Source organism: Furipterus horrens, unplaced genomic scaffold (assembly GCF_987537825.1).
Source record: "Furipterus horrens unplaced genomic scaffold, mFurHor1.1.pri manual_scaffold_1, whole genome shotgun sequence".
NCBI lineage: Eukaryota > Metazoa > Chordata > Mammalia > Chiroptera > Furipteridae > Furipterus > Furipterus horrens.
In genome coordinates this window covers 204924812-204944342 of record NW_028327171.1, presented here as the reverse complement: position 1 = coordinate 204944342, position 19531 = coordinate 204924812, and the positions used below count along the sequence as shown (strand labels likewise).

Genomic DNA, 19531 nt, shown 5'->3' with positions numbered 1-19531 from the left:
TGAAGGCGCCTCTGCCACTCAGGCCCAAGCCTGGCGGATGGTTAGGGACCTGGCGGCTGGAGGTGGGAAGGAGGAGGGGAAGAGGCCTAGGCTGTGGGAGGGGGCTGGAAAGAGAGGCCTTCTGGAGCAGGAAGCCAGGCCGCGGGCTGGGGAGGCGGCAGGGCCCCTCGCTGTGAAGGCAAACAGGAAGGACTGCCCCCTGAGCTCCGGGCTCCCTGCCCGGGAATCGCCACCACCTTGGAGCTGCAGGTCCGAGCCGAGGGTAAGGAGGCGAGTGGGAGCGGGCGGATAGGGGAGAGTTCCACGGTCCCCCCGCCGGACCCCCGGACGCACCCCGTCTGCCAGGCTCCCGCCACAGCTCCGAGCCTCCCCGCGTCCACCGTCCGCCCTTCCCTCGAGCCGCTGCAGGTCGTCCGCGGCCGCCGCGATGAAGGCGGACTCGGGCGATCAGGGGAGCCCCCCGTGCTTTCTGCGCTTCCCGCGGCCCGTGCGGGTGGTAAGTGGCGCCGAGGCCGAGCTCAAGTGCGTGGTCCTGGGGGAGCCGCCACCCATGGTCGTATGGGAGAAGGGCGGGCAGCAGCTGGCGGCCTCGGAGCGCTTTAGCTTCCCCACCGACGGTGCTGAGCATGGCCTGCTGCTGACTGGCGCGCTGCCCACCGACGCGGGGGTCTACGTGTGTCGCGCCCGCAACGAGGCCGGGGAGGCCTACGCGGCGGCCGCGATCACCGTGCTGGAGCCGCCGGCCCCCGAGCCCGAGCCCCAGCCCGCCGAATCCTCGCTGCCGCCGCCCGGGACCGGGGAGGGCGCCCCGGTGTTCCTGACGGGACCCCGGTCGCAGTGGGTGCTTCGGGGGGCGGAGGTGGTGCTGACGTGCCAGGTGGGGGGCCTCCCCGAGCCCACACTGTACTGGGAGAAGGACGGGATGGCCCTGGACGAAGTGTGGGACAGCAGCCACTTCGCGCTGGAGGCGGGCCGCGCGGAGGGGAGCCGGGGCGCGAGCCTGGCGCTGCGCATCCTGGCGGCGCGGCTGCCGGATTCGGGCGTCTACGTCTGCCACGCCCGCAACGCGCACGGCCACGCGCAGGCCGGCGCGCTGCTCCAGGTGCAGCAGCCCCCCGAGAGCCCGCCCGAGGATCCCGACGAGGCCCCCAAGCCCGTGGTGGAGCCGCTCAAGTGCGCGCCCAAGACCTTCTGGGTGAACGAGGGCAAGCACGCCAAGTTCCGCTGCTACGTGATGGGCAAGCCCGAGCCTGAGATCGAATGGCACTGGGAGGGCCGACCGCTGCTCCCCGACCGCCGCCGCCTCCTGTACCGCGACCGCGACGGCGGCTTCGTGCTCAAAGTGCTCTACTGCCAGGCCAAGGACCGCGGGCTCTACGTGTGCGCCGCGCGCAACTCGGCAGGCCAGACGCTCAGCGCCGTGCAGCTGCACGTCAAAGGTATGGCGGCGGCCCTCCCAGACCCTCCTGATTCCGACGCCCTTTTGTGCCCTGCGCTGCCCAGGAGACGGTGGGGGTAGGGGAGGCGGGGTATTGAAATCCTGTTTCCTCCCCGCCCTCCTCCCCGCAAGGATTCGGATTTAGTAGGTCTCCATGGTACCCAGGAACTTCTTAGCAAACTCCTCAGGTGATTCTGAAGCAGATGGTGGGAAATCTCCCTTTGACTTACAAACTGAGAGGGGTCCGGAACTCTTCTAGTCCACTGGTTTTTCAACCTGTTATTTTACCCCCGCCTCATGGAAATCCCATCTAGGGTCCCAACATACTAGAGAGAAAAGGATCATTTTATGGGGGTACATTCTTAAACTTTTTTAATGTATTGATTTGGGAGAGAGGGAGAAACATAAATTTGTTGTTCCACTTTTAAATTCACGGGTTGATTCTTGTATGTGCCCTGACTGTTGATGGAACCTGCAACCTTGGCACACCTGGACTGCGCTCCAACCATCTGAGCTACCTGGCCAGGGATATGACTGTAAACTTTTAAGTCTAAATTTATAACATGTACATACAAAGCCAATCAGTGAGAACGAGTGGATTGTTTTATTGAATACACATATTTTAAGTGGAGGTTGCATTCATTACTGGGTCTGGTCTGTGAGCCCTGTGTTGAAGGCCTGGCTGCAGGCCTCCCACTGGGAAATTTCTAATTCACACCAAAGGTAGACTGGGGAGAAAAACTACCCTGCGATATTTGAGCATTCTTTTATTAGACTGCTCTCCCCGGGTTCGCAAGAAGAGGAAGATGAATGGGAAGAAATTTATATTCCTGAGTTGAGTCACCAACAATGTCTAGTAACTTTTTATAAAACAGAAAACAGGGGAGCACCCCAGACTCACACTGGAAGTTACAGCTCTCTGTAACAGAAATCCATCACAACTTGCAGGACTATACCTTTTCTAGTTATTGCCCAGCCCTTTTCCTTTAGGAGAAAAAAAGTTGGCAAATCTGTGCCCGGCCTGGCACACGTTCAAGCATGTGGTGTCCTCATGGGTGCACTGCCACACACTGGCCGGGGGGCTACACTCTCAATACAAAAAAAGCCTAGCAGGAAGGCAGAGCTACGTGACATAAGCACTTCTCCAGCAGCCCAGGTGACCCCACCAGCTTGTTTCCAGTGTCATGCTTTCTTTTTGCAAAACGCAGTTTTGAAATTGCTTACTGTACTTTAAAAAAATTCAGCTCAGACCCTTGCAGAATTTGTGTAGTGCCTCTCAAGGGCCCCAGGCAGCCGTTTGAAAATCACTGATGTGGTCCAAGCCCTTTCATCCTTTTCCCTACTTTGCAGGTAAGAAAACTCAGGCCCAGGATCACTAATATGCCCTTGCTCAAGGTGATGTGGCTAGTGACAGGGTCAGATGGGAATTTAGGCCATCTGACTTCCCTTCTGGAGGTTTTCCTGTGATTCCACAATGCCTGCTGGCTCAGGGAGAAAAGCAAGTGATGTGAGCTAATGTGGGGTTAGGCTGTTGAAGCCAGGAGGAGTCCCTCTCCTGGTCTGGCCCTCCCCAGAGCCTTCTCTGGTCTCTCTCCTCTCCACAGAGCCCCGCCTCCGCTTCTCGAGGCCCCTGCAGGATGTGGAGGGCCGGGAGCATGGGATTGCCGTGCTGGAGTGCAAAGTACCCAACTCCCGCATTCCCACGGCCTGGTTCCGCGAGGACCAACGGCTGCTGCCCTGCCGCAAATACGAACAGATCGAGGAGGGCACCGTCAGGCGTCTCATCATCCACAGGCTGAAGGCTGATGATGACGGTGTCTACCTGTGCGAGATGCGGGGCCGGGTGCGCACTGTGGCCAATGTGACAGTCAAAGGTCGGCCGGCCAGCGGGAGGAGGCCAAGGCTGAGACAGACAGGTGCCCTCACCCCAGGCTCATGGGCTCTGTCCGCATCTCAGGGCCTATCTTGAAGCGGCTGCCCCGGAAGCTTGACGTTCTAGAGGGCGAGAACGCGGTGCTGCTGGTGGAGACGCGAGAGGCTGGGGTCGAGGGACGCTGGAGCCGTGACGGGGAGGACCTACCGACCACCTGCCAGAGCAGCTCCGGGCACATGCATGCCCTGGTCCTTCCGGGAGTCACCCGAGAAGATGCTGGCGAGGTCACCTTTAGCCTGGGCAACTCCCGTACCACCACTCTCCTGAGAGTCAAATGTGAGGGCATGAAAGCCCTTGGTCAGACTCCTCAAGGGCTGGGCAGGAGAGCCAGAGCAGGAGGGTGACCAGAGACCAGTGCCTGGGATGGCAAAGTGGACCTAAGGTGGGAGGGAAGTGGGAGGCTGGAGCCGGGCTCCAGTACCAACCCTGCCTTTGTCTCAGGCATCAAGCACAATCCGCCAGGACCCCCGGTGTTGGCAGAGATGTTCAAGGGCCGCAAGAACATGGTCTTGCTGACCTGGAAGCCTCCCGAGCCAGTTCCCGAGACCCCCTTCATCTACCGGCTAGAGCGGCAGAAGGTGGGCTCGGAAGACTGGGTCCAGTGCTTCAGCATTGAGAAAGCTGGGGCCGTGGAGGTGTCGGGCGACTGTGTGCCCTCCGAGGGTGACTACTGCTTCCGCATCTGCACAGTCAGCGAGCACGGCCGCAGTCCCCACGTTGTGTTCCATGGGTCTGCTCACCTCGGTGAGTGGGTCCTGCCAGACCTGGCCTGTCAGCAGTGCCACCCCAAGTCACACACTCTCCTTCCTTCTGCAGTTCTCGCTCCCTATCTTCTTAGATGTCTTCCACCTGCACACCTCTGCCCCCTGTCACCCCTCTAGTTCTGATGGCTGCACTCTCTCCCCATCTCAGTGCCCACAGCTCGCCTGGTGGCAGGTCTGAAGGATGTGCAGGTATACGACAGGGAAGATGCTGTCTTCTCCCTTACCCTCTCCACCATCATTCAGGGCACCTGGTTCCTTAATGGGGTAGAACTCAAGAGTACTGAGCCGGAGGGCCAGGTGGAGCCTGGAGCTCTGCGGTACCGCGTGGAGCACAATGGCCTGCAGCACCGACTCATCCTGCAAGCTGTCAAGCACCAGGACAGTGGGGCCCTGGTTGGCTTCAGCTGCCCAGGCGTTCAGGACTCAGCTGCCCTCACCATCCAAGGTGGGTGCTGGTGGGCACCAGGGTGGGCAAATAGGGCCAAGACGCAGGTCCTGTTGGCAAAATGAAGCAGATGCTGTTCCCACTTCTCACATCTGGGCCAGGAGAGTAAGGAGCACCCGTGTTGGGCTCACATGGAGGACCTGGCCCAGCAGACACGTCAAACCGCATGCAGTGTACAGGGGACCCCTTGTTAATTCATCAGCATTGTATCCAAATTCCCTGGAGTGCTTTGTGGTTTACAGGATTCTGTCACGCTTGTCATCCCAGAGACACAGACCCTGGCCCCTAGGCCCCTAGCTTCCTGCCCTATCACATAATGACTAACACTGTCATAGCTCTTTCTTGTGTGCCAGGCACAGTCTTAATCACTTTACATATATTAATGCAATGCTTTCAACAGCCCTAGAAGGTAGGTTCTTTTGTTGTTCTATTTTACAGATGGGGAGACTGAGGCACGGAGAGGTTAAATGACTTGGCCAAAGAAAGCCACAGAGCTAATGAGTGTGATGCTGGATTATGAACCCAGGCACCTGGGCTCCAGAGTCACACTCTTGTCACCTGTGGGGACAGGCAAGGAGAGGGATTGAGGTGCCGTAGCAACACAACTGGAGGGGGTCTGAAAGTTCAGGGAACACGCTGGCATTTGCCATCTCACCAATGCTGGAGAATGTAAGGCCAATCAAGGAGTTCCTCAGCATCCCAGGAAGAGGGCAAAGTAAGAAATAACTAGCAGCCAGAGCAGCATTTCCAAAATGCAACCTGGGATCACCAACATCAGAGTCACCTGCAGGGCTGGGTTGTCCTGCAGATTCCCTGGCGCTTGTACAACTGGGGAGAGGGTGTCTAAGAATCTGTATTTCAGCAATCTCCCTAGAAATCCTTATGCACGCTAAAACCACTGCTCTTAAGAATTGGTGTGTAAGCCCAACCCTATTTTTTTAAAACTGCAACAAATGTGTGAACAGCAGTTGTCTGGCCTGTCGGTCCCAAGCCCCTGCAATGAGCACATGCACTTGGGGGGAGCACAGTGAGGGCCTGCATGTGACCGAGTTTCTCCTTACAGAGAGCCCGGTGCACATCCTGAGCCCCCAGGACAAGGTGTCATTGACCTTCACGACCTCGGAGCGGGTGGTGCTGACATGTGAGCTCTCCCGCGTGGACTTCCCGGCGAGTTGGTACAAGGACGGGCAGAAGGTGGCGGAGAGTGAGTCGCTGGTGGTGAAGATGGATGGGCGCAAACACTGTCTGATCCTGCCCGCTGCCGAAGTCCGGGACAGCGGCGAGTTTGAGTGCAGAACAGAAGGGGTGTCAGCCTTCTTCAGCATCACTGTCCGAGGTCAGGAACCATGGCGGCCTGGGTTCCTCCCACTGAGGCTGACTCCGGGGGCCATATGAACCCTGCCTCCTGGTCTGCTGCCCTGGGGCGGTGGGGGGGGGGGGGGTCCCTTCCAGGGAGGTCCTAATGGGCCAGGGGATATGTTTCAGATCACTCAGCACGTGCTGCTTAATCCTCCCGTGAGCCAACACCTTCCAGCACACTTGTTTACTATGTACCTTTTGCTGGGGGTAGGGTGTGCGGAACTAAATTCACCTAAGGGAAGGACAGTGGCAGCTAACACCGGACCTCTACTAGCCAACTACTGTGCTAGATACTTCAAGTGTATGCTTTCATTTAATCTTCACAACTAGGTGAAAGGTAATATATCACCAGGTCACAGATGAGGAAACTTGAGGCTCAGAGAAGTTATGTGATTTTCCCATTATTACATAGCTAGCAAACACCCCAGCTGGGTTTACGTGCAGGACTGCCTATCCCACTGTCCCAGGTGGCAGGGTCGAAGAGAAGTGTCAAATGCAGTGGTCCAGTGGTTCTCAGGAGCTAGTCTGTGTTCTGGCTGCTTCAGAACTGCTCTGGAAGCTTGTTGTAAATGTAGCACATGCCCAGGCCGCCAGGCTGCCGGAGCCGGAATACACAGGGCAGAGCCTGCAAAACCACGCATCCAGCTCATCTCACTTTAAGGGGAAATCCTGTTTCATCTCCACTGCCAGGCAGTCATCTAGCCCTTGCCTGGATGCACCCAATGGCAGGGAACTCACTACCCACAGGGAGTAGCTATCCCACCCCCTGCCCCACCTGGGACCAGCGCACCAGAGACTTCTTTGTAAAAGCAGCAGCAAGCCTGGCCCTGACATAGCCTGTGATAGTGACCTCCTCTCAGCCTAGACCAAGGTCTTCTGTGCCTCGCTCTCTCCATGTCTCCACCTACTGATCTCTGAGACTGGACGTGTAAAGCATTCCTCTGTCACATGATCTGTCATGCCTCATGCCATTACCCCAGAGTGCCCTGCACAGCATGGCCTTACCCTTCCCAGTGTTCTTCAGTGTGGACTCACATCTCCTGTGTTGGGGAGTATGTGTGTGACCCTGTCTGTGCTCCCCCCCAGACCCCCCAGTGCACATCTTGGACCCTCGGGAGCACGTGTTTGTGCATGCTATCACCTCTGAGTGTGTCATGCTAACCTGTGAGGTGGACCGAGAGAATGCCCCTGTGCAATGGTACAAGGACGGGCAAGAGGTGGAAGAGAGTGACATCGTGGTGCTGGAGAATGAGGGACCCCATCACCGCCTGGTACTGCCTGCCGCCCAGCCCTCTGATGGGGGCGAGTTTCAGTGCGTCGCTGGAGACGAGCGTGCCTACTTCACCGTCACCATCACAGGTGGGGGCCCAGGCAGGCCAGGGGACGGGAAGGTGTTCCCTGCCCCTGCCTCCCTCTTCCTGCTGCTCGCACACCTACCCATGGCTTGTACCCTGAGGTCCATCATTGCAGGAAATGTATTGTCATAAACACGCTGCTCACAGCTAAGTGAGCCTGAGGGAAGGCAGGGGTACCATAGGGCAGGTGGACGCTAGAGGCATCAGGAGATCTGAGGCCTTCGGGAAACCCCAGCTCCATCTGGGCCCCCCCCCCCTCTTCCCAATCCCACCCTTTGTACTGTGCCTGTCCCAAACCAGAGAATGTGGAATGTTCTGTGGCGGAGGTGGCAGCCGTGCCCCTGATGTGTTTTGTCTCCAACTGGGAGTGACTGAGAGGCTGTGAGAATCTCAGAGGCAGGGCCCAGTTGTTCCTTACCTGGCTCACTTCCCAGGAGGAGGAAACTAGTGTGGAGGAGGCGAGGCAGCGGGGCCCATCGCCCTAGCTCCTGATGCCCAGCCATTCTGTCCCCGTCTTGCAGATGTCTCCTCGTGGATTGTGTACCCCAGCGGCAAGGTGTATGTGGCCGCTGTGCGCCTAGAGAGTGTGGTGCTGACCTGTGAGCTGTGCCGGCCCTGGGCCGAGGTGCACTGGACCAAGGATGGGGAGGAGGTGGTGGAGAGCCCAGCGCTGCTGCTGCAGAAGGAGGACACCATCCGCCGCCTGGTGCTGCCTGCCGTCCAGCTCGAGGACTCCGGCGAGTACTTGTGTGAAATCGATGATGAGTCGGCTTCCTTCACCGTCACTGTCACAGGTGTGGGCCTACCCATCTTCCCGGGGTCACCAGAGGACAGTCCTGAGCCCTTGGAGGAGCTGGCCGCATAGCCCCTAACTAGCACACTTCCGGGGTGCGGGGGGTGGATTATGGATGCATGCGTCAGGGCTCCCTGCCTGGGTGAAGAGGCTCCCCTACCAGGCACCCAAGGCCAGAATAGCTGTGGTCCACAGTCTCATTTACAGAGCACTTTCTTTGTGCCGGCAGGGCCAGGTGTGTGGGTACCTGGTGCCCGGAGCAGAACCATTCACTGTTCTCAGAGAGCTGCCAGTCTAGCTGGGGCGGCACCTGTTGACCAGGGTTCACAAATGGGTAATCCCTAGGCCCCATGCAGGCCCACAGACGTGTTTTGTTTGGCCTGCAGAGTCTTACCAAAGTCAGGACAGTTCAAATAACAATCCGGAGTTATGCGTCCTCTTGAGAAAGCCGAAGACCCGGCGGCTCTGGTCCCGCTTCCCCCCATGGCGACGAACCGCTGGCGCTGAGTAGCAGCTGCCCCCATAATGCGGGGCCCACATTCCTGTCCCAACTTCCCGCTTCTCCCAGGGTTACTTCAGCCACTGACCTTACCTACCTACCTAGCCCCTGTGTTAAATCAATAAACATGGAAATAAATGCACAGTGACACCTCGTGACAAGTGCTGTGAAGGATCAGGGCAAGGGGACTCGAGAGAGAAGAGCAAGAGAGGCAGGGAGGAAGTCTCCATGTGTCCCTGGGCTGGGCTCCAGATGCTCAACAGCTTGAAGGCAGACACGCCCACCTCCCTCGTGGAGCTCACAGGCTGGCAGGAAAGCCAGACCCTGTAGAGGGTCTTAGAGTGTGGGTTGTCAAGTGTCCCAGAAGGGTGCAGTGGGAGCCCAAGGCTGGGGGCTGTTGACCAGGTCAACAGGCAGAGAGTGCCTTCAGAACATACTTGGAGCAGGAGCTGAGCGAGCTAATGGGAATCGGCAGCGTTTGGGCTGGTGGGGGGGGGGGTGCTCAGAGTGGGAAAAGCACAGGACGACTGTGGAAATGAGGATAGTTCAGGGCCGGGAGCTTTGGGGCTGCAGGCAGTTCCGGTGTGGAGGTGTGGGGGTGTGGAGGGGTTGGGGGCACTGGAGCGGCCATCCTGCTGCTAGCACAGTCTTGTTGCCCCTCCCCTGCCCTGCCCTAGGAATAATGCCTCATCCTAGGCTGAGCTGCTTAGGGGCCCCCACTCCCTGGACCTAAATAGTGCAGCTTGATGCAAACACACCCACAAAGCTAAAGAGGCCTTCCTGTACCCCTGTCCTGGAGTGAGTCCCTTCAAGCTCCCCCACACCACGCCCTGGCCAGCTGTAACGGCCTCAGCCACATACATGCCAGCCCACATCTGGCCTGCCCACAAGACACCAGATTCTTCACAGTGAAGTTCACACACCACCCCCTTGGCTGCAGACCAGGGAGAATCGAGTCTGATGCCAAGCTGAGGTCCCACGGCTGTGCGGGCACCCCAGCCCCATCGCTCCACCTGGTCCTCACCCTACTGCCCCATACCCTCCCTCACCCCTCAGGCAGTCGCACTCTGCAATCAGCCGACCTTGCTGGGTCCCAGAGAAGCAGCCTGCATCCCCTAGACTCAGAACAAGCCCAGTGAGGAAGGTAGTTTGCAGAAGCAGAGGACTGAGGGTGCTGGTGGGCACCTCTGCCCATGCGGGTGACCCTGCAAAAACTGAGACCAGGGAGCCTGCAGTTCCCCGGGCCAACCACAAGATGGCCGAATGCTATAGGAACGACCCGGAGACGAGATTCTGGGAGAGCCCCAGCATGCGCAGGAATGAGGGCAAGCCCTGGTTCAGTGTACTGTCACCTCCAATGTTGACGGGTTTCTCTCTACAGAAGAGTAATCACCTTTGAGCAGCTGGAGACGAACTCCCAGAATCGGCGTTTAGTGTCCCCTGGGAACTCTCATAGACAGGTGTTCGTAATTCATACATACACAGATGCAAAAGTCATTAAGAGTTTCTGCAAGCCTTGGCTCAGAATCCCTACCACTGCTTGCAGAGTCTGAGCCTCCCTTTAATAGATGGTAGTTCTTCCTCCTGCCCTAGAGTAGTAGGTGTAGCCAGCTGTGACCTTAAGGAGCTTGCTTAATCACTCTGCACCTCAGTTTTCTCATCTGGAAAACAGATAAAATAATGCCTACCTCTTAGGACTACTGTGAGAGTTAAATGGTTAAAGGGCTTAGGATTGTTCCTGGAACTTTAGAAAGTGTTGTATAAGTATTTGCTATTACAGATCCATGATCCTTTATCCCCAGTTCCAAAACCGAACAATCTCTCAGAATCAAAAGGCTTTTTATAAGTTTGGTATTCAACATCATTGTACTAAAACCTGAGCTTAAACATTGGGAAGCTATTTGTACTCCTTAATTATTCTGCTTAGAGTGAACACATCTATATGTTACACTGAAGAAATGTTAATGTGATTGATGGTGTTGGGTGCCCCAGCGGGGGCGAAGGGGGGTGGGTGTGTGACATGATAAATGCACCAATCTGAAGCATGCTGGGTTCTGTCACACCTCTGGCTCCAGGGACTTCAGAGAACAGATGGCAGACCTATGATTCCTTGTTATTATCCTCATTACTCTTACTATGGTGGGTGACAGAGACTTCATGCTGCCAGATGGCTCCAGGGAGGCTGACAGTGAGTTTGTAACAGCCTTGGTTGCCCCCACTCTGCAGAGCCCCCAGTACGCATCATATACCCCCGGGATGAGGTGACCTTGATCGCCGTGAGCTTGCAGTGCGTGGTGTTAATGTGTGAACTGTCGCGGAAGGATGCCCTGGTGCGCTGGTACAAGGATGGGCTCGAGGTGGAGGAGAGCGAGTCCCTGGTGCTAGAGAGTGACGGGCCCTGCCGCCGCCTGGTGCTGCCAGCTGCCCAGCCTGAGGATGGGGGCGAGTTCGTATGCGACGCTGGAGATGATTCAGCCTTCTTCACTGTCACTGTCACAGGTGGGCAGTCTCTGGGGTACCCTGGAGAGCTAGAAAAGCAGGAGGTTGAGGGACAGGCACCCAAACCTTCCACTTTCTGTGTCTTAGGGGCTTCCCTCCTGCCCACACAGTCTTCCCCTTCTCCAGCCTTCTCTCCTCCTCCAGCCTCCTTATTCTCAGCCATCTGAAAGCCCCACATGGCCCAAATCAGGTGGGGACAGTGACCAGGGGCCTAGTCAAAGAGTCCAGCAATCAAGAGTACTCATGCATTCATTTATTCAACCAGTATTTATTGAGCAACTACTATGTGTTCAGCCCTGTTCTAGATGCTGATGGGTACAGTAAAAAACCAGTAAGAGAAAACCTCCTGTCTTCATGGAGCGTGCATTCTAGTGAGAGTGGACAGGCAACAAATAAATAAAATAGATGTTTTTTTCAGGTGGTGTGAGTGCATCAGAGGCAAAGCAGGGAAAGGGGATAGAAAGTGGGGGAGAGGTAGGAGTGTGCATTGTGGTCAGACAGATCTGAGCTACTTCTTTCTGTCCATGTGACCTTGGATGAGTCACTTCTCTCCAAAGAGGCCTCAGGTCCTCATCTGTAAAGTAAAGCCAGCAGCAGTTGCCCTCTAGAGTGTCAGGAACAGTGAAGAAAGGAGCTGCAGTGTGCTTAACACAGCACTTGGCACACAGTAGGTGCCTATGGATTAGAGCTGGCACCTTTCCTAGGAGCTGGATAGTGCAGGGAGAGGGCTGAGAAGCTAGCAGGCGAGACTGAGCCCACATGCGCCTCTCTCTGTTCCCCGGACCAGCCCCGCCAGAGAGGATTGTGCGCCCAGCAGCCCGCTCCCTGGACCTGCAGTTTGGGGCACCAGGACGTGTGGAGCTGCGCTGTGAGGTGGCCCCTGCTGGATCCCAGGTGCGCTGGTACAAGGATGGGCTGGAGGTAGAAGCATCAGACGCCCTGCAGCTGGGTGCTGAGGGGCCCGCTCGCACCCTGACCCTGCCCCATGCTCAGCCTGAGGATGCCGGGGAATATGTGTGTGAGACACGTGATGAAGCTGTCACCTTCAACGTCAGCCTGGCTGGTGGGTGCTCCTGGCCAGCCCAAGTGGGGGAGGTGGGAGCAAGCCCAAGCTGATCCCCTCTTCTCTCTCTCCAGAGCCCCCAGTCCAATTCCTTGCCCCAGAGGCAGTCCCCGGCCCGCTCTGTGTGGCACCCGGGGAGCCAGTGATGCTGAGCTGTGAACTGTCCCGGGCTAGCGCCCTTGTCTTCTGGAGCCACAACGGGAGGCCAGTGCAGGAGGGGGAGGGCCTGGAGCACCACGCTGAGGGCCCCCGCCGCACCCTCTGCATCCGGGCTGCACAGCCGGCCCACTCAGGCCTCTATACCTGTCAGTCTGGGGAGGCCCCAGGAGCCCCCAGCCTCAGCTTCACTGTCCAAGTAGCTGGTGAGTACAGCCTGGGCAGGAATCCTGAGAGCTACTCCCCAATCCCGCGTTTCCCCACTTCTCTAGCACCCCTATTCATTCGCTCTTTGTCCCACCCTCTCAAAACCTTTCCCCAGCTTGCCTCCTGCTGCCTTCCGTACAGCCCTTGGGCCACTTCCTCCCAGTGACCCACAGCTCTGTCCCCACAGAACCCCCTGTGAGGGTGGTGGCCCCCGAAGCAGCCCAGACGAGGGTTCGCGGCACCCCAGGCAGGGACCTAGAGCTGGTGGTGCACCTCTCTGGGCCTGGGGGCGCTGTGCGCTGGTACAAGGACGGGGAGCGCCTGGCGAGCCAGGGCCGGATGCAGCTGGAGCAGGCCGGGGCAAGGCAGGTGCTGCGGGTACTAGGGGCACAGAGCAGAGACGCGGGGGAGTACCTGTGCGACGCACCCCAGGACAGCCGCATCTTCCTCGTCAGTGTGGAAGGTAACGGTGCACCCCTCACACTCTGGGCCCTGGCCCCCTCCGAAGTCCACACGCACCCACCATTCTGGGACCCCTTGGTTCCCCACTCCCACCTCGCTGCCTCTAGCTACAACCAATTCATGCACAACTGTGGCTTGGATAGGGGCTCAGGGCCCGCTTGTCCAGAAACCCTCAGGTGGAGGGAGGCATAGCCCAGTGGTTAGAAGCAGGGGCTCTGGAGCGACCCACCCAGGTTCCAGTTGTGTGACGCTGGCAAGTTGCTTAACTTCTCTGAGTCTCAGCCCTGAAGTGGGGAGGAGGGTGCTTATTTTACAGGGCTACTGTGACAGTTAAATGAGATAACTAGGGCCCATGGTAAATGACTTGTCATTGTTAGGGAGTCAGGGGGGGTGCCAGGCCAGGATTAAAAGGAGTTGGCCAAGAGTGGCAGGGAGTTGGCATCTAGTCCTTTGGGACCTTCCTGTGGCTGACACACAGTAGGCCTCTGAAAAGGGCTGTGAAATAACTGAGGGGGAGGCCATCTGGCAGGATGAAGGGGAGGGGGGTGTCCAGCCCACCTCACTGCCTGACCACCCTCCATCAGAACCACCACTGGTGAAACTGATCTCGGAGCTGACACCACTCACTGTCCATGAGGGTGATGATGCCACATTCCGGTGTGAAGTCTCCCCTCCAGATGCCAATGTCACCTGGCTGCGCAATGGGGTCGTTGTCACACCAGGCCCCGGGCTGGAGATGGCCCAGAATGGATCAAGCCATACACTGACTGTGCGAGGGTGCCAGCTCAAGGACGCGGGGACCGTGACTGCCCAAGCAGGGGCCACAGTTACAAGTGCCCGGCTCCACGTTCGAGGTTTGATCCTGATGGGGATACAATGGTCTTGGTCCCTGTACCTATTCTCCCAGCCCCGTCCCTAACATCCTTGCCCTTGTGCCCAGGGACAAACCAGCAAGAAGGAGCAGAGGGTCATCCTCCAGGTCCCTCCAGGCTCCATGGCCCCCTCCCCTTCCTCCCCAGAAACGGAGCTGCTGTTCCTTCGACGGCTGCAGGACATGCGGGTGGAGGAAGGCCAGGACGTGTGCCTGGAAGTGGAGACGGGCCGAGTGGGTGCAGCAGGAGCTGTGCACTGGGTTCGAGGTGGGGAGCCCCTACCCCACGACTCTCGCCTGTCTGTGGCCCAGGATGGCCACATCTACCGCCTCTTCATCCATGGCGTTGTACTGGCCGACCAGGGCACCTACGGCTGCGAGAGCCACCACGATCGTACCCTGGCCAGGCTCAGCGTAAGGCGTGAGTGTCCTGTCCTCTCCTAGCACATAGTCTGCCTTTCCTGGGTGGCCCACGGCCCCTCAGACCCCCACCAAAGTGCCCCTCGCCGCTGAGGCAAGTCAGCCCGGGCTGACCTCCAGGAATGTGACCGGAAGTGGCCTTCCCAAAGCAGAACTTCTTTTTCTGATGTTTTCTGTTTACCTTAGAAGTCCATGTGGATGTTGCATTCCATTTCAAATGTCCGAGTTGGCTTCGCTATAAACATAAATATTAGCCTCTAGGAAGACTTGTGGTGTTTATCCTTTAGTCACATGTCCCAGGGTACATGGTCCATTTCTGAAGCAGTGATGCCCCGCAAATAACACCCGACCGCCCAAGAGGGAGCCCTCTATAACTGTGTGGCCTCATGCAAGTTACTTAACCTCCTTGAGCTGTCTTCTTAAAAATGTTGATGATCCCTACTTTAAGGGTCTTTGGGAATAGTAAATGAGATAACATGAGACATGTCCACACAGAGCTTGGTAAATGGTTCTTGTTGATGATACATATTCTCTTCTAATATATTTCATTCATCTAATCACAATAAATCCAGGTCTCAATGCTATTTGCCTTGTGTAATTGGGGAAACTAAGGCTCACAGAAGTTAAGCAGTTTGTCAAAGGTCTCACAGTACACAAATTATGTATCTGACTCCCAGTTCTGTGCTCTTTCTGGGTGAGGGTCACAGCACCCCTCACCCAGACTCCTCAACCTTCTGACCACACCTCACCTCCTTTGTGTGTCCCCTCTCCTAACCCCAATAAGCTCCTCTCTCCCCCCAGGTCTGGTAGGCTCTGCTCCCTTCTCCTATATCCTGGTTCTGAGCTTCATTTGATAGACCTTACTAGGTTGGGTGTTAGGGGTGGTGCAGGTAGGGCCAGGGGTGTGTGAGCCCCTCCTAAATCCATGCCCAGAGCTGGTGCCCTCATCTTCCCTCTCTCCCTCTCTCCCCCCACTCCCACCAGCGAGGCAGCTAAGGGTGCTGAGGCCTCTGGAAGATGTGACCATCATCGAGGGGGACAGTGCTGCCTTCCAACTGGAGCTGTCCCAGGAGGGTGTGACAGGGGAATGGGCCCGGGGTGGCGTCCGGCTGCACCCAGGGCCCCAGTGCCACATTCACACAGAAGGCCACACCCACCACCTGGCACTCAGCGGCTTGGGCCTGGCCGACTCAGGCTGCATCTCCTTCACTGCGGACTCCCTGCGGTGTGCAGCCAGACTCACTGTGAGAGGTGCGGCCCCGGGGCCCGCTGCCTGTCTGCTGACCACCCTGGGTGTGACTCTACTGACCCTGCTACCTGTGTGGTCCCACTGACCACGCCTGTCCCAGTGTGCCTCTCACTGACCTCTCTGCCAGAGTGTGAGTTCCCTGACCCTGTGGCCCTGAATGGCCCAGTGACTACCCTGCCTGCATGTGGCTCCTCTCACCAGTATGATCCAGCATGGCTCCACTGACCCCCCCAGTCCCTGCAAACCACTCACTGTGCCATTGGGAGCATGCCTGTCCCAGTGTGGTCCCTATTGTCTGCCTCCCTGACCATGGTCCCACTGACCACTCTGAGTGTGATCCCACTGTCCACACCTGCCTGCTGTGCCCCTGTCTGCCTCCCTGAGCATGGCCTTCTGACCACTCAAGTCCCAGTGATCCACTGTGTCTAAGGATGAGTCTACTAGCAACTCTGCTTCAGTGTCCATTTTTGCTTCTAGCTCAGTGTATTCCCCACTGACCACACCTGCTTTAAGGCCCCCCCTTTGCTACTCTGAATCCATTGTGTCCCCCATTGTCCATTATCTCCTGTTCATGCCAGCCGAATGTGGCCCCCACTGACCATGCCTGTCTATGGGTGACTTGGCTGGTATCTCTAGCTCCAGCATGTCCCACACTGACCACCTTCAAGTGTTACCACCAGCTGGCCACTCCTGCCCCATTGACCCCTGTCAATTCACTGTGTCCTCCACTGACCAGCATCCCCATGGACCACTTCTCCCAGCACATCCTCCACTCACTAGTGACCTCCACACTGATCACCTTGCCTAAATGTGTCTACCACTGACCCTTGTGCCCATGTGTGTTCTCCTTATCCCTGTGAGCCAGGTCCCCATCCTACCCCCACCCGTTTCCTCTGCATCGCCTTCCTCTTCTTACTCCCAGAGGCCCCAGTGACTATTGTGCAGGTGCCACAGGACCTAGAGGTGACCGAGGGCGATACAGCTACCTTCGAGTGCGAGCTTTCCCAGGCCTTGGCTGATGTTACCTGGGAGAAGGTCGGAGCCCAGCCCCAGCCCAGCCCACCTCAGCATCATAACAATAGTAATAATGCCCCAAACAAACTATAATACTGAGTGGATGTGCCTAGCACTGCGCTCAGGTTTACTTAACATTTCATCCTTTAATCTTTACAACAACCCTTTGAGGTAGGTCTTGTTATCTCCATGTTACCTGCTGCGAGACTGGGGCTCTAGGGGGTGAAGTATTGCCCAGGCGAAGACAGAAGGGGCAGAGCCCATATTTGAATCCAGGTTTACCTAATCCCAGAATCCACGCTCATGGCCAATGTGATTGGTACATGACCCTAGGCTTCTCGCGCCCGTGGAGCCCCTTCTTAGCCCTAATGTCCCCAAAGGGTGACACCTTCCCAATGAGGCTCCTAGCGCGGCTCTCAGGCGCCGAACGGCCCCACCCCAACCTGGGGGACACAGACAAGTTTAAACGCGCCTCGAAACCGCTTGGTATCAACAGAGGGCGCTACTACTTCCCAGGTCTGCGGCCGCCCGCTCAACCCGACCCTCTGCTACTCCCACCCCTAGGACGGCCGCCCGCTCACCCCCAGCCCTCGGCTCAGGCTCCAGGCCCTCGGCACGCGGCGCATTCTCCAGCTGCGACGCTGCGGCCCCTTGGACGCTGGGACCTACAGCTGCGCGGCGGGGACGGCTCGTGCCGGCCCTGTCCGCCTGACCGTGCACGGTGGGTACAGGATGCTGCTGGGACCAGACACTAACGTGGGCTTGGGGGCTGCAGATCGGCCTTTCCCAGGGACTGACTTGGGTGCTTCTCGGGAGAAGGGCGGGACGGGAGCGGATGCCTCCCCCTCCGCCCCGCCCCGCCTCACGCCCCTGGCTCCGCCCCAGAGCGGGTGGTCTCTGTGCTCTCCGAGCTCGGGTCGGTGAGAGCCCGCGAAGGCGACGGCGCCACGTTCGAGTGCACCGTATCGGAGGTCGAGATCGCCGGGAGCTGGAAGCTTGGAGGTCGTCCACTGAGACCCGGAGGCCGCATCCGCATCAGACAGGAAGGTCTGTCGGACTTTCCACGGGTTCTGGCCCCTTGCTGCCCCGCCCCCGGCTCACAGACTCCGCCCCGCCACGATAAGCCCCACCCCCAGCTCGAGTGGGCCCCGCCCCAATGGCCCAAAGAGCCATCTCGCTGTCTCTCCACCGCCCGGAGCTCTGAGCCCTCCGTCCTGGCTGGCTCCACTTCCCCCTTGGCATCCCAATTCCGCGCATCCAATTCCTCATCCCTACCTCAGCGCATATTTATCGCGTCCGAATCGACCGGGGGACCTACTCCGGCTCCACCCTCATCCCCGAACCCGCCCCAGAGGCGGCTCCAGCCTCGCTAGCGCCCCCCTCATCCTCAGGGAAGAAGCATATTCTGGTGCTGAGTGAGCTGCGCGCGGAGGACGCCGGTGAGGTCCTCTTCCAGGCGGGACCCGCCCAGTCCGTGGCAGAGCTGGAGGTGGAGAGTAAGCAACTGCGGCGAGGGCGGCCTGGAGTGGGCGTCAGCTCCGCTGGGGCTGGCAGGCTGGCGCCTTGTGCTAGGAAAGCCCCTTCCTCGAGGGGCTCTCCTGGGGCGGGTCACAGAGGGCAGTGCGTTTCCTGGGGCGGAGGGGACTTTGGGTTGAGGGTACAGGGTAATGGGCCTGTGGCATAGAGAGCTGAGACCAGGAGTGGGGATTGCCGGGGGAGGGAGGATGCGGTTCTCCTCCGGGCGTTGGGGGGTGGGGGGGTCCTGCGTGTTCCTATTAACTTTAGCTCCGGTTCTCCACCCCCAGCACTGCCTCTCCAGATGTGTCGCCGCCCGCCTCGAGAGAAGACGGTGCTAGCGGGCCGCCGGGCGGTGCTGGAGGTGACTGTGTCCCGCTCGGGGGGCCACGTGTGCTGGCTGCGGGAGGGGGTCGAGCTGTGTCCAGGAGACAAGTACGAGCTGCGCAGCCATGGCCCCACCCACAGCCTGGTCATCCACGACGTGCGGCCTGAGGACCAGGGCACCTATTGCTGCCAGGCCGGCGAAGACAGCGCCCACACGCGGCTGCTGGTAGAGGGTGAGTGAGGCCAACGGGGGCAGGTGGGCTGGCCAAGCAGAAGTGGGCACCTAGGAGCTGGTGGGCTGAGACACACCTACCCAGGTTTTTCAGGACTTGGGATAGCAAGTTGGTTGTGGGATGTGTTGGAGGTAGGAAATGGGGAGGCCGAGATCTCACCCAGGCTAAGGATAGGAGGGAGCTGTGTTCTCAACAGGAACCACTTGGTTCAGGGCAGCTGTACCCACCTTTCTACACCCTTTCCTGTCCAGTGCTCTCTTCACTCCCTCCTGCCCCTGGACCATGTTTGTCTCACCTGAACACCCCACTTGTACTCGAGTTCCTATCCTTCCCAGCGCTCCTGGTTTGTGCCCCGCACCTGTTCCTCACCCCCCTCCTGCTTTCTGCTGGCTTCTGCCCACCTCAGTGAGTTCAACATCAGCCTGGGCAGAAGGCTTCTGAGCTAGTCCCACTTCTTTCCTTTCCCACAAAGAAGATGCCCCACCCTCCACCTGAATTCCTGCATTCCCTTCAGATGCCTTGCCCAACCCCTAACCAGCCCCCACTTTCCTGCCCCACAGACAGCCCTGACAGAGGCCCAGAAAGGGCTGGGTAGAGGGCGAGGGCCCCGCTCTTCCTGTGTGGGTGCCCAGGCTCTGCCAGGGAGGAAGGTGGTACCCACTCTCTCCCCAACCCCACGCGGAGTCATTCCTCTGCAGGTAGCTAGAAGGACCGATCCAAGCCAGGCGGGTGCTCTTGGACAGCTTGGAAGGCGCATGCCCTTATCCTGGGCAGGGGTGGGGAGGCGGGGGAACCAGAGGTGTTGGGAGACAATAAAAGTGGTGCAGCCCCTTTTCCTGGCTCTCTGTGTGACGTAGGAGGGCAGAACTGGCCTGACAACCCTGTGTAGTGAGTGATAAAGGTAACCAATAGCTATAGTGCTTCTAACT

At 58.3% G+C, this 19531-nt stretch overlaps 1 protein-coding gene across 1 annotated transcript; it reads left to right on the top strand.

The window, feature by feature from the left end:
- The first annotated feature begins 12 nt into the window (after positions 1-12).
- On the top strand, positions 13-19294 carry OBSL1 (obscurin like cytoskeletal adaptor 1). Its single transcript, XM_090284505.1, is given in 22 exon segments — positions 13-1439; positions 3043-3312; positions 3396-3647; positions 3813-4115; positions 4284-4580; positions 5644-5916; positions 7026-7298; positions 7816-8088; positions 10813-11085; positions 11873-12148; positions 12223-12510; positions 12699-12974; positions 13558-13827; positions 13993-14265; positions 15249-15515; positions 16436-16548; positions 17092-17248; positions 17413-17574; positions 17919-18023; positions 18333-18602; positions 18922-18971; positions 18973-19294. Coding segments are annotated over 22 exon segments (5772 nt in total). The 5' UTR covers positions 13-427; the 3' UTR covers positions 19012-19294.
- Positions 19295-19531: the final 237 nt, after the last annotated feature.